This window comes from Cyprinodon variegatus, unplaced genomic scaffold, assembly GCF_000732505.1.
Source record: "Cyprinodon variegatus isolate N-32 unplaced genomic scaffold, C_variegatus-1.0 Scaffold399, whole genome shotgun sequence".
In the NCBI taxonomy this organism is placed as follows: Eukaryota; Metazoa; Chordata; class Actinopteri; order Cyprinodontiformes; family Cyprinodontidae; genus Cyprinodon; species Cyprinodon variegatus.
The window spans coordinates 649279-665882 of record NW_015150852.1 but is presented as its reverse complement, the minus strand read 5'-3'; the positions used below and the strand labels follow the sequence as shown (position 1 = coordinate 665882).

At 35.7% G+C, this 16604-nt stretch overlaps 1 protein-coding gene across 1 annotated transcript; it reads right to left on the bottom strand.

The window, feature by feature from the left end:
* Positions 1-104: 104 nt before the first annotated feature.
* Positions 105-16036, bottom strand: ttll10 (tubulin tyrosine ligase like 10). The gene is made up of 12 exons (XM_015387598.1): positions 15948-16036; positions 15743-15860; positions 14177-14324; positions 13882-14000; positions 13691-13805; positions 10842-10945; positions 8664-8799; positions 7925-8096; positions 7299-7439; positions 4474-4590; positions 4304-4397; positions 105-866 (listed from the first exon to the last, which is right to left on the bottom strand). Exons 1-12 carry the CDS (start codon positions 16032-16034, stop codon positions 619-621), a joined length of 1599 nt encoding a protein of 532 aa, XP_015243084.1. The 5' UTR covers positions 16035-16036; the 3' UTR covers positions 105-618.
* Between the last annotated feature and the right edge of the window lie 568 nt (positions 16037-16604).

The window sequence follows — 16604 nt, the reverse complement described above, 5'->3', positions numbered from 1 at the left end:
TCCAGCAGTAGCGCTTAAAACATTTCTGTTTTTGTGACCTTTTGTCCTTTTTAAGCAAGACAAGAATCTTTTTTTTTCTGAACTGTTTTTCTGTTGACTCATCCTTATTTCTAATATCTAATGACATGTGACCGCTGTCTCACTGGTGAATGTATAAAAAGCCTTTCAAGGGCTTATATGATGTTTAAACTGCAACTTGTAAGAAAAGAAACTAGATTTAATAGTTTTATTTAACTATCAAAATTTTTCATACACGTTTTACTGTCCAAAAAAATACAAAGAGTAGGAAACGCTGCAGAAAACAAGGGGTTTTATTCTCACAAATCTTTTCCACCTGCTCTCCTCAGACAATGATCACATTTGTTTCCATGTATCACTGTTCCTCTTTCCCTTGCATGCTACTCTGACCGCGTCCTGTTTGAGTTTTCATCAAGAGACCTGCAGTCAGGACAGAAGCGTGGCAATCCTTCTCTTCTGCTCAGACTTTGGCTGCTTCTGATTGTTTGTGGCCTTTAAATGATCCCCCATTGAAATGTAGCCGCTCAGTCTGACTTTATCTTGCGGTTGCATGGTTCTACCCCTGAGAAACTTTGAGCATTTAGGTGGAGATGTTGGGTTTTAAAGAGAGGATGTGACTTTGGGCAAAGGATTGTCTGCCCCCTTCTTCCCCTCTACCTTTGACTCTCTTTTAGGCTGTGTTGTGTGGTTTCTTTTAATTTTCTTTTTGTCTAACTTGATGCCGTTGCTTGTTTTGCTGCAGGCATGATCTGAGGCACCACTATACAGCATTACGAAGTCCTTCTGACTGGCTAAGGGAAGGATTTTCTTTCTCAGACGACACTTGCTGAACAACTCCAGAGTTAAATCTAGGCAGAAAAAGCCAGAGAACAAATGTTTAGATTAGTTTAAAAAAAATAAGACAAGATAAGTAAAAAGAAAAAAACTGTGAACAGTGGGAATTTTTCAAATAAAACTGCTGCATCAGTTTGTGAAGTAGAAACCTTTTAAGATGTTTGGTGCTTCAAGGATCTGTTTGAAAAGAGACACATCGTCTAAGCGAACACCAACCAATCCTTTAAATAAACTGGGACCATTTTATAAATTGAAATGATTTTTAACATTTATCACTTTGAACTATGGGTGTCAAACAAATTTTTATATGGGGCCCCTTAAGCATCATCAGATCTTTAAAAGGTTGTTTGCTGCTGTATAAATTAGACTTTTGATTTACATTTTCAAACAGCAAACTGCTCTGAAATAAGTTTATCTATATTCACCTTGCAGTTTTAGCAACTGGTCGTACTTTGAAACGATATATGCCTTTACTTTTTATGAGAGGCCTTTTTTGGCTCCTAACAGCCCAAATACCCATAATGGGCTGGATTTGGCCTTCGGTTTGACCAAGCTTTAATCTATGTATTTACTTGACCGCAAAGGGACTTTCTTTAAACGCTGAACCTCAACTTCTGATGGAAACAGTGGACATGTTCCCCATGTAGATGATTTTTTTCACATGATCCCTGTTAACTATATGATTGTTTGATTTATTGTTGCATTGTTCATCTTCGAGGCATTGGATAGACATCTTCCTTGTATCTTCCTGTACACCTGCAGACATATGCACCCTCTAAATCCCATATATCCATTGATTATCCTCTTTTATTTGCGTTAAAGTCCAGACTGGTCAGCTGGATCAGATCTTAAGAGTCAAAGCCACTAAACTATTTTACACTGGACTTTTTTCTAAACATCATAAGATTAAAAATATTCTTGAAGTTGAACTTTATTTTCTCTAGTGTCTCTCACACTTTTATGCTATTTATCTGTTTGATGTGAAGCATTAGTTTCACCTATTTTTGCAATATAAAGAAATTTGAACTTGAAATCAAATGTTCTTAAAATGATTCTAGCCACCGATTTTGAGGCCAGACTACAGCCATGTTTACTTGAATATTTTATGATAGATTTTCATTTACATTAAGCTAACTAAATTTACCTGATTACTATTTAAAACACCCCAACATACATATTATGTCCTTTCTGCTCTTCATTTTTTTCAGGGATCACCACAGCAAGTTATTCACAAGGTGCACAAATGGAGATTTAAATTTTATATACATCTTAAATGAAAACATGTGATGATTAACTAATGAATAATAAAGAAAAGGTAAAGATAAAAGTTAAAATAATGAAACAACTTGTAGGTTGATGATTATTAAAATCCTGCCTAGGAACAGAAATATATTTAGTGAAGAAAACAACCTAATTACTAACTTCGGTTTAACCTTAAAATAGTGGATGCAAAAGAAAAAATATCTTCCACAAAGTCCTGTCAATCATAAAGTGCGTTTAACTTAAAAAACCTGCAGACAAATCATTTCTGTATTATTACATCGTAAAAAAAAAAAATTACAGGTTCAAGGATTTAGCGAAACAGCAATTCCTGTCAAAAAAAAAAATGTATCTTATATTATTGAGTGAAAACAATCTTCACCTGAAACGGGCTTGTTTATGGTTGCCATCTCTCTTGAATATAATCTGGCTGGTGGGCGGGGCAGGGTTCTAGTAATGGTTTATTTCTCTTTTTAGTAAAGACAGGAAAGCAAATTTGTGCAAATAAACTATAAAATTGCTCATTAGCTATAGACAATTGACTGGAAAACATTGCAGCATTTAAAGTAATAAGGCAAACAATGAATAACTTATAATAAATGTTCCTATACAGACGAGTTATTGCACTGTTATACTCAATTGAATTATTAATGCTAAAGATAAATTAAATAATTAAAAATGATTTATTATTTATTAATAACATTTTAAATACGTCTATTTTATAATCTACCATAAAGCAATAGCACCTAAAGTTTGTTAGTTTGTGTGAAGTTTGTAATTAAAGCTATTATATACTATACAAAACTCATCTGCCTACATTGATAACCACCCATTCATTGTTGTCTGAATACTTTGAATAAAAAATAAAAAATGCGCACAGAAGATGCAAAAAAAGAAATGTATTACAACTAGGATATGCTATATGTTATAACTACATTTTCCTACTTGGTTTATTTTCTGATTCCTAGTTAGCATGATTCACTCTTTAAATTAACATTTAGTAGGTTTTACCGGTTACTGTGTTTTGTTACTTATTTTTAGATTTAGCGTTGATGTGTCTGTGACATACAGCAGTTTTTAAATCGCGCGACAAATCGTGGCGTTCCCTATTGGTTTAATACGGGACACAATGTTTAGCTGCCAATTCCGTATTTTAAGGGACAGACTGCAACCCTTTGCTTACTGAATGTTTAGGGAATCAAATGAGCATCCTGCTCTGCAATTCATTACCAGCTTTTTTCTCAAGGTTTTGTTAAAAAGATAACCACGTCAGTTGTTAAAACTTGTATTTATATTAAATCCAGGCAAATTCAATTGTAAAATGGCTCAAGTCACATAAAAAAAAATAAAAAATACACCAGATTGTGTTGATTTTTTTAACCTGTTTCTTTTGTGTCAAAGAAGTTCAATTAATCTAAGCACTGTATTAGTTTTTGTTCTACAAGACCTTAAAAATTCTTCGGGCAACACTGCATAACTTTTAGTTAGTAGGGGAACTAGACCTGTAACTTCCTGAAAGCAACTGGAAGAAGTGCAGAGTTACAAACTGAAACGGTCTCTCTTTGTGTTTTGGAGTCTGATGTACATTATTTTGGATGAGCAAGTAGGGAAGTCATAGAGTTAGTTGTAAAAACATGGAAACATTTACTATTCAAGATTAAATCCTTCATTGGAGAACCAAAACATGTCTCATTAGGTATCTGTTTTACCATCTAACAAGAACTCTTAGCTTAAATAGAGGTGTTTAAGGGGAGCTCAGACTGCTATAATGCTGCTCCCTTGGTCACATGACTCATTCAGTGCAAATCCAACCATCACAGGTTACATACAGTAGGACAGTTTTTGAGAGGAGGAGCCCACATGGAGCATTGATGCAGGTGCAGCCTATTAGCACATATCAAAAAACGTAAATAATCTGATTAAAAAGTTATGCAGTTTTGCTTTAAATTCAGCTTGTAGAAATGCTCTTTTAATCTGAACCATAAATAAAATAATACTCAAGTCAAGTGCTTGTGTTAAAAGATTGCACCTAAATACAGGAGGAAAAAGCAGCAGCAGATTAAACAACATTTGGGAGGTTTTTACACTTGAGTCATTCAATTAACAACAGTACATTTGAACTTTATAGTAAGATGCAAAGTTGTGCTTATACTCTGCAAATGCGTCAAATGCTGGTGACTTGCCAACTGACCCAGCGTCTCTGAAACTGTGCGAGGTATCACCTCCTTCAGCACCTCACAGTCTGCATTAAGTGCTGGATTGCAGGTCATCTCTAGCAGCCACACCTAGAAGAGGCACATCACGATTTTATTTAATGAGCATATTGGGATCCAGCTCCAGCTAAGATGTGTAAACATCCACCTTAAAGGACTCGTCGACTAGGAAGTCGCAGCCGATCAGGTCAAAAAATCCAGGGCGGCAGTCTAACTTGTCTTTGACAGCAAAGAAACACTGTGTCATGATCTGCTGCATGCGCCTCTAAAGTGTGAAAAAAATAAATACATCTGTCAGTGAATATGTGGAGAGAACAGTGAGAACAGTTCAGAGTCATAATCACCTATATGGCTCAAGAAACAAGACATTTGTCTCTTGTTTAACAGAATCACATCATAAAAACATTAATGTATAATCTTTAAGGGAAACTATATTTACATAGCTATATGTGTATTTGCACCCAATATTATTTTGTTTTCTTTTTTTTAATGCAGGATTTAACAGAGATAGTAAGTTATTTTTTTAAACATGAATTTGCTGACACCTATTCATCTTTGAAAAGAGACGCTTTTTGCAGAGCTGGTTTGAGCCAGCAGGCTCCAAAGCGCAGCAACTAACATGTAAAGCAAAAACATGACTGATGTAAAATGCACAACAAAGAGTTGAAAAAAAGTCCCAAATGAACAGAAACCACAACAAAAGAAAACTGTTCCATGCACAGAAAATAGAGCAAAGCAGAAACCTTCAAAATACATGCAAAGGAGAACTGATACAAATAAAGAAGAATTAACAGGAACTTTAAAAAAAAAAGTTGAGAATTCACTCTGTAGAATTGTACAACAGACCACTAGAGGGAGACATCTGCAATGTCACATGGAGGCGTAGCATATTTATCAATAGTCTGCTGTTCTATAAAACTTAAAAGATAAAACCATATATTTTAAAAATACTATGAGGGAAATAATATATTTTTCTTCTTCCCTGAAACTTTGTTTTATCTTTCCTGAGGGTCTCATCCATATGACTTTGGGGATGACCCCCCTTGTGGTCAGGCTTACTTCCTTTTTGCAGTGTGAATTTGCTGCTTTCTCTGATTCAGCTTTTCTGTGATTGCATGTTTTTTTACTTTGCAAACATTAGTTGGTTTAGTGTTTCGGTGACAGCACCATTCTTCTTTAGCAGCGTTTTACTGCTTCATTTGTTGTTTGTTTCCTAGTTTGCATCATACATGTGTTTGCACCGCATTTGGCCCCTTTTTCTACCTTTTCTCCACTGGGAAAACGGCTCTCTAGCATCTGTATGAGGGTTTTATTTCCTGAGTCGCCACTGGAGGTAAAGCCTCAGCAGCTTACTTCTTAGCAGTGTTTGTGTGGCACTGTTTTGGCCTCAGGGGAAGAGCTTTTCCAATTATGTCTTTTATGGAAGGGTTTGGTTCAAGTGCTGCTACTCAACTACTAGTAAAGGTATTATTTTTATCATCATCATTATCTTTCTTATTTCAAAACCAATAAGTGATCCAGTAATGTCCCCATAAGACATGTGTGTTGCAGAAGTTTTTTGTAAATTTTGTTCCATTGCATTAATCAGACCATGCTCTGCAGCAGGGACACGTCCTTCTAACTCCTGGTGAGACAAGAGAAAACAAATAGCCTGTTTCTACTGCATTATATTAAACCCAACACTAGTGTTGCAGCAAAAGTGAGTTGTGGTTAATTTCTCAAAATATAAATTACCACTTAATTTTAAATTAAACTTTATCTATTACTTGCAGTTTACACAGCTAACAAAGATAATATTGAAAAATATGACCTATGATTGTGTCGAACTGTTCAGTCTTTTAATTTACAGTGTTTTGTTCTCCTTTCCAATGTCAGTGCAATCTGTCACTGATGTAACTCCATGTTTTCAGCCTGACTGGGTTAAGTGACTGAGGTTTTCTTCTCATTTTGGATAATGGGTGTAAAGATCTCATATTCTACCTCTCTATCAAATCAGCTTTTTTTTTTAACCTCTCTCTTTAAAGGTGCAGTGTCTGATAATTTACAGGAATTTACTGACAAAAATGTAGTATATTATCTATATGTATGTTATTTGTTATCACCTATCAGCTGAAATGCTTTCTTTGCCTTGGAAATTGCTATTTATAATTACATAGCAGCAGGTTTGCATTTACGGCGGCAGACATCTTTTGTGCTACGACAGCATAGAACTGAGAAGCTATTGACTGTAGAGATCATTGTTCAGTGTTCATGTCGCTGCAATCTGCCGTCTGACAATTAAATGTTGCTGACAATTTTTAGTTATAAATAACCTGTACACAATTTCTGGACTAGAGTGGATTTAGCTGGACAAACCACTGGACTTTGTTTCCAAGTTTGAAGACGTCTCGCTTCCCATCCAAGGAGTTTTTTCAATTAAAAAATTTATTTTTTGAACTGAAAAAGCTTCCAGGATGGAAAACGAAACGTCTTCAAACTTGGAAACAAAGTCCAAAGGATTGTTTTTAATTTTCTTTTTTTGGAATGACTATGACCTGGATGACTGAGAATCTTCACCAGCATTTAACTGGACGTGTCTCTGGACTTGACTCTTTTAGAACAGCTGTGTTTCAAATACTCTATTTATCAGAATAAAATCTAAAATCTGACTGGCATCTTGATTAATGCAGAGATAACACAGCAGGCGTTTAGAAAAACAAATCTATTGTGGTTAACTTTTCAGACCATAAAATATGTTGTAATCAGGTTATAGAGCTCTTTTTATAAGCTGTAGCTAAAAAAAAACATTGCAATGCATGACAGTACAAAGAAAAACAACTTGTAATATTTCCTTTTTAGCCGTAACATGATGACTATTATAAGAGCAATGAGCTCATGTAAAGTTAACCACATTCTCAATTAGCTACCAGTGCCAACCACCCCGTCTGTATTGGTAATTGGTCCCTCAGAGCTACAGCACGCCGCAGCTCTCACCGCAAAGGCTCCCAGCACCCAGTCCCTGGGCAGACCCTTGGCAACCTGAAACCGGAGATTGACATAGGTGTTGAAGCTCTCCATAGACCAGACAGTGTCCTCCTTCAGCTCGCTGTAGTGAGGGTGTTTCTTCTGAACATACTGGAAACAGACAGCAGGGGGACCAGTGACACATGGAACAGGAAGTAAAGGCAACAGTTAGTGCAGGTTGCAACTCTTTGAATGTTGAGTAATGTGCATCTCTCATTTAAGCTGATTTCACATTTGAAATATAGAAATTACATCTATGACCACATGAGCAATATCAGCTGTGATTTATGTGTAAAGCATGCGATCATTGTATGCTTTGTTTCTTCATGTTCCATTGCACACAAAAAAAATAGTAAAGTTTTTTTTAAGCTTTCTCTGTTTTCAGGATTTTAAGTGAAAATTCAAGTCATTCAAGTGGTAATGATATAAAAAAACGGGTCTGTATTAATCCATCTGCAGGAGGCTAAAAGGTCAGAGCAGAAAAATCCATCTCATATGTTTGGCTTTTTTTCAAAAGGGACCAATTCCTGTTTAGATTAACTATGTTAATTAGAAGTGTCTAGAAATGGCTGATAGTTCAGAGGTGGGGGAGTTACCTGGTTGGTGAGGTGAGTAGAGAGATTATTGGACATTGGATCGTAGACGTCACACGTCAGCCGGACATAACCGTGACGAAAGAAGACCATATAAGGGGCAGTGCAGGCGATGAGAAGGTAAGATCGCACATCAAACTTCCTGCCGTCTAGCAGAAGCGGCTTCTGAATATAACTGGGTAAAAAAAATATGATGAAACAATGGATGCATCAGTTTAAAGGCGTAATGTAACTGTGGGGGGAAAAAAGTAGTGTTTACAGCAGGGTTTCCGCGGGTCATTAAAAATCATTTAAAGTTATTATATTATTATTTTTTAAATTAAGGCCTTAATTGGCATTTAAATCCATTCAATTTGATTATTGTGGCATTGAAAATGCTTTATGAAAAAAATAATTTATAGAAACAATTTCATCAAATATATTACATCGCCATATATATTTGCGCAGAACTGCTTCCGGTTGATCGTAAAGCCGTATGTTCGGAAAAGAAGCTTGAGGCGGAGAAAAAGCTAGAGAATGGGAAAATGCAAATTTCAACAACAGTGGCTAGAAAACGAAGAATTCAGGACATGGCGGCAGCCTGTCGATGGTAAAGATGATTATATTATATATGATCATATATGATTCATGGGTACTTGTTCATGGCATAAAAATGATTTCTCATAGAATTAAAAGAGCATTAAAAAGCACTAGTCATGATTGACTAGTTTTTGTGTGATCAAACAACCAGGTATTCACCCACTGTTGGGCAATGTAGTTCCTTCCATGGGCCAGCTTCAGTCTGAATTCATCAACATCCTGCGTGTTCTTCAGAAGGAAGATCCCTCTCCCCTGGCTCCCATTGGTGGGCTTACAGATCCACATACAGCTCTCCACCGCTGCCACCAGAAAAAGAGACATATCACTTAGATTTTAGCCTGCTATAACAAATTATTCTTCTGTAACAGCAGGAGATATATCTAGTTTTGGTAAATATCTTACAAAATCACTTCAATGGACAAAACTGAAGTATGATACTTTTATATAATATAAGGAAGTTATTTTCCCTCAAAATAAGCAAACACACACAAGTGAATGTCTAAATTCACTGGTGACAAAAAGTGAGTACACTCCTAGGGGAAAATGTCAGTTCACAAACAATTCAGGTAAACTTTTTTCTTTGGTCATTATGTGGTAAGATTTGTTTCATTTTAAAAGGAAAACATTCTAAATTTATGTTGGAACACAAAATCCTGAAAAGTGAAGCTGTCTGGGTTTCCTGTCTTACAGAAAACTTGATAAGGACTGATTTCAAATGTGATCTCATTTACTCCAGATTGAGTAGCGCTACAATTACTGGAGTTTCTATTGTTACTTAAGAAAAAAAAAGAAATTCCTCAAAAATACTTTAAAAGAAGTTAAAAGAAATAACATTTTTCTGTTGCATTTGTTGTTTGTGTGTTTTGGAGTTTGCATCATATATGTGTTTGCAGTGTAGTGCAATAGCTCACTTCAGCTCATAACATCTGATCTAATATTTTAAAATTATGTAATCAGACATTTATGTGCAAATTATGGCATTTAATCGATAAAGTTCCAAAAAAATTAAAGAAGAAACACTTTTAACTAACTGAATATTTTTTCAAAGTAAAATGATAAAAACCAACCTTAACAGTATGTAATCCATATATGTGAGAAAAGGATAGAGAGCATCAAGCAACAATGTTTACCATTTACTGTAAGTTACTCCAAATTTTACTCAAGTAAGTGTAAATAACATTCAAGTAAAACTACGTCTAAAAGATTTTTTTTTTAAGTTACTGAAGTAAAAGTAACATTTTACTTCCCAACTCTTGTAGAGAGAATACTTTCTTACCACCTGAAATGATTCCTGAATTTGAACACAAGGCAAACAGTGGATAATTAACGAGTGACGCATTGTCAGGTGTTTCCTTCTTAAATAAATGTCTTTTCAGTTAATCTACTTAGTTTCTTTATTCCTAATCTTTACCCCTATATAAACAGCACAATGGGACGGCCAGAGAGTGAAGGAAAAAATGTGGGATAACATCAAAGGAAGAAATTAAGGGGGTTTAGACTATTTTTTTATACATTGTTAAAGTGTAAAAACTAAACACACAGAGAAGGGATGTCACTGACAAATGTTGACTCACTTCTTTTTTTAATTTACCCAAAACATCACAGCGTTTCATGAAAAAAAAGCGGTACCATAACCTGCAAAGCATTTTGTAATCCCCTGTATAGAAATAAGTGACTCATGCAGAGACTTCAGTGCAGACTGTTTCACATCTCTATTATTTCTAGTGTGGTTTGGTTCTCTTTTGGCTTTTTTTTTCCTTCTCTTGTCTGTCCCATGAATCCATCCGTCACCCAGAGATTAAACCGGCTGTTTAAGTCTTTCTCCTGTTTGCTTAGTGATAACTTTGTTTGACAAACCCGTACACCTCTTACCACAATGTGTTTGTTGTGAACCAATCAATCTAGATTTCAACTGTGACTTTCATCTCCAGGTCCTAACACGACATTAAAGGCGTTTGAAAGTCCTGAAATAACTTTGTTACTTGTGGCTTTGTTTGGTGCAGCAGCCGGTGCTGCGTTCAGGTTCTTCTTGTTTGTGTCTCAGCCCTGCCCTCTGCTGACTCATCTCCATGGCAGCAGCATGGTTCCCTGTTGATTTTATCACGGCCTCATGGGAAGTGAAGTGCATTATTTTTCCAACGTTCTCCAGCTCTTTATCAAACACACACCTAGGCGACTGTTGTCCTGACACCGTCAAGAACAAACTCCTTGTCTGATTCATAAGTAGTCAGATGTGATTAATCTTTTTGACGTGAAGCTGGCAGCTCCACTTTGAAAGGTGAGATAGGGGGTTTATTGCAGGAATAGAAGGATAGGTTGAGGTAGAAAGAAATGGTTTTACCTGTTTTACCCTCCTGTTGGGTGAAGTGGGAAAAGAAAAGTTCCCTTTCCTTCTTCATATCCATGCGGTACGTTGAAGGAATGAACTCCTCCATTTTCAGCCACCTGTGAGGGACGGTTTAGAAAAAAATGAAGCAAGATCATCTACATTTAGAAAGTGTAGCATGCAGTCATATTCACAACACCTACTTATAGCTAAATTTGTGTATTATGATCTCAGTATAAATACAGCTGCTATCTGAAAGGTAGTTTTCTTTTTAGAGAACATTCAATAAACAGCATAGCGGACACCAAGGAACAAAAACAGATCAGAGAGAAAGTTTTGGAGATGTTTAAATCAGGATTGGGCTATAAAACAAAGGTAGATCTGACAACAAAACTTCTGTCTAATCAATGTAGTGGCATACGGTACAATAAAAAGAATATGCTGAATACCAAATAAGAATTTTATTATTTTTTTTTTTTAAAGACACAACGCTCATGCAGGTAGGTGCTCAGGTATAATGAAAGACCGCCATAACTAAACTCCATGGTCTGGAAATTAGCTCTGTATCTCAATCTGTACACACCATTGCAGCCTGGAACACAGTGGTGGCAGAATTATGTTATGTAAGCCTGAGACGGTGGTTCACTGTAGGATACCAGCTATAAACATACAGCCAGAGCAAGAATGGCTGTAGATTAAAACATTAATGTGTTATAAATGGTCCAGCATACAGCGTTAAATTGAATTAAGGTTGTATGGCAATGCTAGAAAATTTATTTTTATTGCAACCTGTGGCTCCAGAGCAACATGTTGCTATTTGGACCCTCTCCAGAAGCTCTTAATGGTGGCTAAATGTATTTAAATAGTTAAATAATTTATTATAATGAGTATTAAAAGCTTTAGTGTTTTTTACAAGATGGAAGAGCTTAATATAAAATAAGCAGAAATATGTCTTGAGAGCCATTTTTCTTTTAATTAGCTTTGAAATTACAGGTTTCAGAATTATCTTTACAGCTAAAAATACATAAATTGTGGATTGTTTAAGATGACAACTAATTTCCTATAAAAAAGTTGTTTCTTTGAAAAAGTCATATTTTGCTAAATAACTTTTGTCGGACTCTGAGCAAAACTGCTCTTTGGATATGAAAGGTTGCAGATCCCTGTCATGGACAATCTATGTCCAGTCTGACTGAGATATCTTACAGAGAAGAAAATGAAAATGTTTCTGTCTGTGCAAAATTGGTAGAAACAAATATATCCAACAGGAAGTTGTCCAAAGCATTAAATTAGATTGTTGATTAGATGAAGGCCACACTGCTTCGATTTCTATCAGTTAACTATTTTAAAAGTCATGAACCATTTTCCTTTTACTACCCATATACTGTATTTACAATTCTGTGTGGATTTATCATATAAAATCCCAATAAAATCAGTGTAGGTTGCACTTGTAACAGGTCAGAATGAATACATGTTAAAGATGAAGAAAGACAAACCAGTAAATGTTCAAAACTTCCATGTCTTTATTATGAGCTTAAAGTCATAGGGAAATCATATTTAAATATAAAATCATTCTGGCTTAAGCGTGTATATAAATGTACGCTTTATCGGACGATATTATCACAAAATTTAGAAAAAAATCCTTTCTTAAAATTTGTGGGGTTATTTTCATTGTAGGCCAGTTAGTTATACGTTAGCTTGTACACCTAAATTCGGCCAATCATATATCAACGGTCATCTGTCAATCAATTTTTTTCGGTCATAGGATCTTGATTCATATGTCGCAGCTAATATACGCAACGGTTGAAGTAAGAAATAAGAATAATTTCCTTTACAATTGAGTTCCGTCCCAGTGTTCACGGAGATGGACGTCTGTGTCTTCAGCAGGCGTAGAGCTAACAGAACTGACAGCGTTGCGAGGCAAGGGCTCAAACATGTACGGCTGGAAGCCTTCTACACCAAACCAAGCTTCTGCCGCCCTGGCGTCCTCTTCCACAACATCTTCGTCCCCGCTTTCCTGCTCTTGATAAAAAATGTATGATGGAGGAGACTCATCCACGACCTCCGACACAAAACTTTCCTCCTCTTGCATGTTTCTGCTGTCCATAGCATTCCTTGAGTGTCGTTTCTAAGTCACCAATTTAGTGCTACTTGGTCCCAATGGAATTTACCATTGAGAACCTACTAGTATTAAGTTTCTAACTGGTTAGCAAGATGCTTCAGACAAACCGCATTCACTTTATTCACTCGTGTTTAGTCGGGCACCACTCAGGAGAATTCGGAAATGCAACGGTTGGAACAGCCATTTCCCTACGACCTTAAGCCCAACTTGGCATAGATTCTGTATTAATGTCTCCGTTACATCATCCAGTTTAATTTGTATTTGTATTTTCCTCTGTTATTTTCTGCTGACAATTAGAACATTGGATCTCCTGGAAATTTTTATTTCATAATTATTGAAGAATTGACATGTGAAAGACTTATTTAATGTCAGAAGTGGGCTGTGTTAGATAATTCAAGGATGAAATCTTCCAAAGGGGTCAAATAGATAATCCTTTTATCCAAAAAGGTTGAAAAAGTAAAAAAAAAAAAAAAAAACACTGGACTTTGTTTTCCAANTATTCAGTTTTAAGGCCGATACAGGCCGATACCGATAGGGGGCCGATTATATCGTGCAGCCCTAAATCAACCCTATCGCTGCGTTAAGGTTTTTGAGAGCTGGAACCTGAGACTTCTGTTAATCCAACTAATGAATTAAATGGTCAGCACAACCAACAAACCGGCTTCCTTCAGACTACCTTTGACACTCATTTAAATGAAGGTTTATGACAGAGTAATAAAAGGGGGAAACAAGCTATTTGTTTTACCTGTGTCCATGTTGGACTTTGCGGCCCACTTGCTCAAACTCTCGCAGGCTTCTAAGGAGCCCGATTTTAGTGGTGAGAACCATGTTGTTGGGAATCTGGTACATCAGATGTCTACCTGGAAAACATTTCAACAAGGTTTTTATGGCTGTTTAAATTCAGAGTTCTTCTAATATAATTTAGCTCTACTGTACCTTCTCTAAAGCTTCTGTATTTAGCTGGAGATTTGGTCACACACCACTTGAGTTTGAAATCTTCTCTGTGTTCACTATAAATCCTCATCCACCCTCTGCTGTCAAAGTAGCTGCTCACTCTGCAGAGAAAATCAGCCACATGTGTCCAAGCAAACCAAAACCAGGTAAGAGTGGTGAAGGAGCACACACATCTCATTTTTAGCATTAAGATCATTATTGAAATAGTAAATCTGACTCTCTGATGGCCCTTAATGTTGAATTGGATAATATTTTGTATTTTGCATGTTTAGCTCACATGTCAGCCCCATTGGTTCCTTCAAAAAAGTAGAACGGTCCATTTCGACAAGGCTTTTTTGTCATCTTTTTGTACTTGTAAGAAGAGGGCTGCCAGCTCTTAGGTTTGGAGATTTCCACTTTCTTCTCCACTTTGTGCCCACCTGATGCTTCAACAAATATAGAGAACCGAATTATAATGTAAACAAACACTGCCTTTCAAATGTATGAATGCCTATCAAACATTTTTTAATGCTGTCATATCAAAACACTTTTTTCTATGAAAGTATTCTAACTGATTTATTTATTTATTTTTTTAAAGCCCATGGTATTACTAAAGGAGCAACAGATATTTAAACTCAGATTAAAGAAACTATTTAGCCATACTGCGCCAAAACAAAATCTAAATAAGTAATTTTTTCTTAAAATAAATTATTTTTTTCTTGAATTTAGGAGGTAATTGAGAGACTTTGCCATTGGAACAAGATAATTTATATTTGAAATTAGAAATTTTTTTTTGCATTGTCTTATTTCAAGTGCATATTATCTAATTATCTTATTTTAAGAGTAAAAATACTAATTCGATTGGCAAATGATCTTATTTACCTGACCAAATCAAGGTAATTGCACTTATTTTAAGAAATACTTACTCTGTAAATTAGGCAAATACAGCTTTTTAGGGGGCAGTCGTTAGGAGAAAGCAACTGCTAAGTTGGTCATAGATAGAACAATCCTGAAAAAAAAACTATGTGAAGCTGAAAAGGATGTGAGACTGAGGTGAAGGTCGACCTTTGTGAAACGCAATATTAAACATAGAATAGAATAGAATAGAATAGAATAGAATAGAATAGAATAGAATAGAATAGAATGGAAAAACCTTTTGTTGTCCCTCAATGGGGGAATTCTGGTGTTAAGAGCAGCAAAAAGATTATAGAAAAAAGGTCAGAAATATGGACCTTAGAAAAATGTATAAGAATAACATAATAGTGAAGAGTTAAAAGATCCAAAAAACAAAAATAATAAAAAAAAAGTAGGAAAAACTCAGGAAAATAAAGGGAGCTTCTGAAACAGGCTGCCTGCTCCTCGATGGCGCCTAATAACATGCAGCTAGAGCTACAGCGTGAGCTGGAATTCAATATTTATTAATTTGGAACACTGAAGTATTAGATTTAGACTTAGACAGATATATTTTGTCATTTTGTATATACGAGTATATACAAACATCAAACCTAAATCCAATTCAGAAACTACAAGTAGACAAGGCTCATATTCACACATCCACTCTATCCATTTGTTTGTTGATTATGTATATATATATATATGTATATAAACATATAATCAACAAACAATTCATAAATTGTATGGCTGTAAAATATAAGTAGTTATATAATTCGTCTGTATATGTGCATTTCAAGTAATTGTAAAATTATAAAAGTATAAGAAGATTTTTCTTCTTGAAGCAGTAAATCATCCTATTTCATAAAGTTATGGATTAATAAACATTTAATGTGTTTACAGATGATTTCAAACAACTTGCTAAACAGCTTTATCTGCCCTCCACAGCCCTGCCCCCCAAACAGACACACACCTTCCCGCCCATCTTGCTTCTCCTCGCTGGTAGATGAGAGCGAGCACTTCCTGCTCTCCTCCTGAATCTCTGCGCCCTCCCTCGAAACATCATCTGCTCCACCTTCTGATATCATTTCCTGTATGTCGGTACAGTCAGGTGACATGGACTGTTCTGTTTTTGGCTCCTCCTTCTCTGCATAGGGAATCTGTTTATTTTGTTTTACCTTCTCTTGCTGTGCCTTTATTTCATCCTCCTGCTGCGGCAGATCACTGGACCACTTTATAAAGCTTCGTCTTGTGCAGATGGACATGTTTTGATCTGGAAGTATATCGTCATAGAAGTGTAAATCATTGTAGGTTATCATATAATTTTTCAACATTCTAAACTAATACACACAGTGCATTACAATCCAGACCTAAAACATTAAACCACATCATTTACTTGGATTTTATGTAATAAAAACAACTAAAAGAACTTGGTCATTGTAAAGTGGAAGTACATTGTTTCCTGTTTTTATTGTGCTTTTTATATTTTTTACACTGACTGACATTTTTGTGTTTGTAAAATAGGTCAAGCTCAGGATGAATATATAATCTCTTTTTAAAAAAAGCTAAATGGAGACACATTAATGTCATGTTTGCTCTTTTAATTTCTCTGCAGCCAAGTTCAATCCGGGGTGGTGTTTCTGTGTTTAGCTGGATCCCCTCCCACAGATGGCCAACGTCTATCTTTATCCATGTCTCATACATAGTATGAGCAACAGTTGCAAAATGATCAATCTTATGCAATCAGCTAATCTTAAATGGAAATCTCTTCACTGATTTTGATTATAAAGAGAAATGCATGAAGAGAACCTAAAGAGAACATCCTACACTGGAAT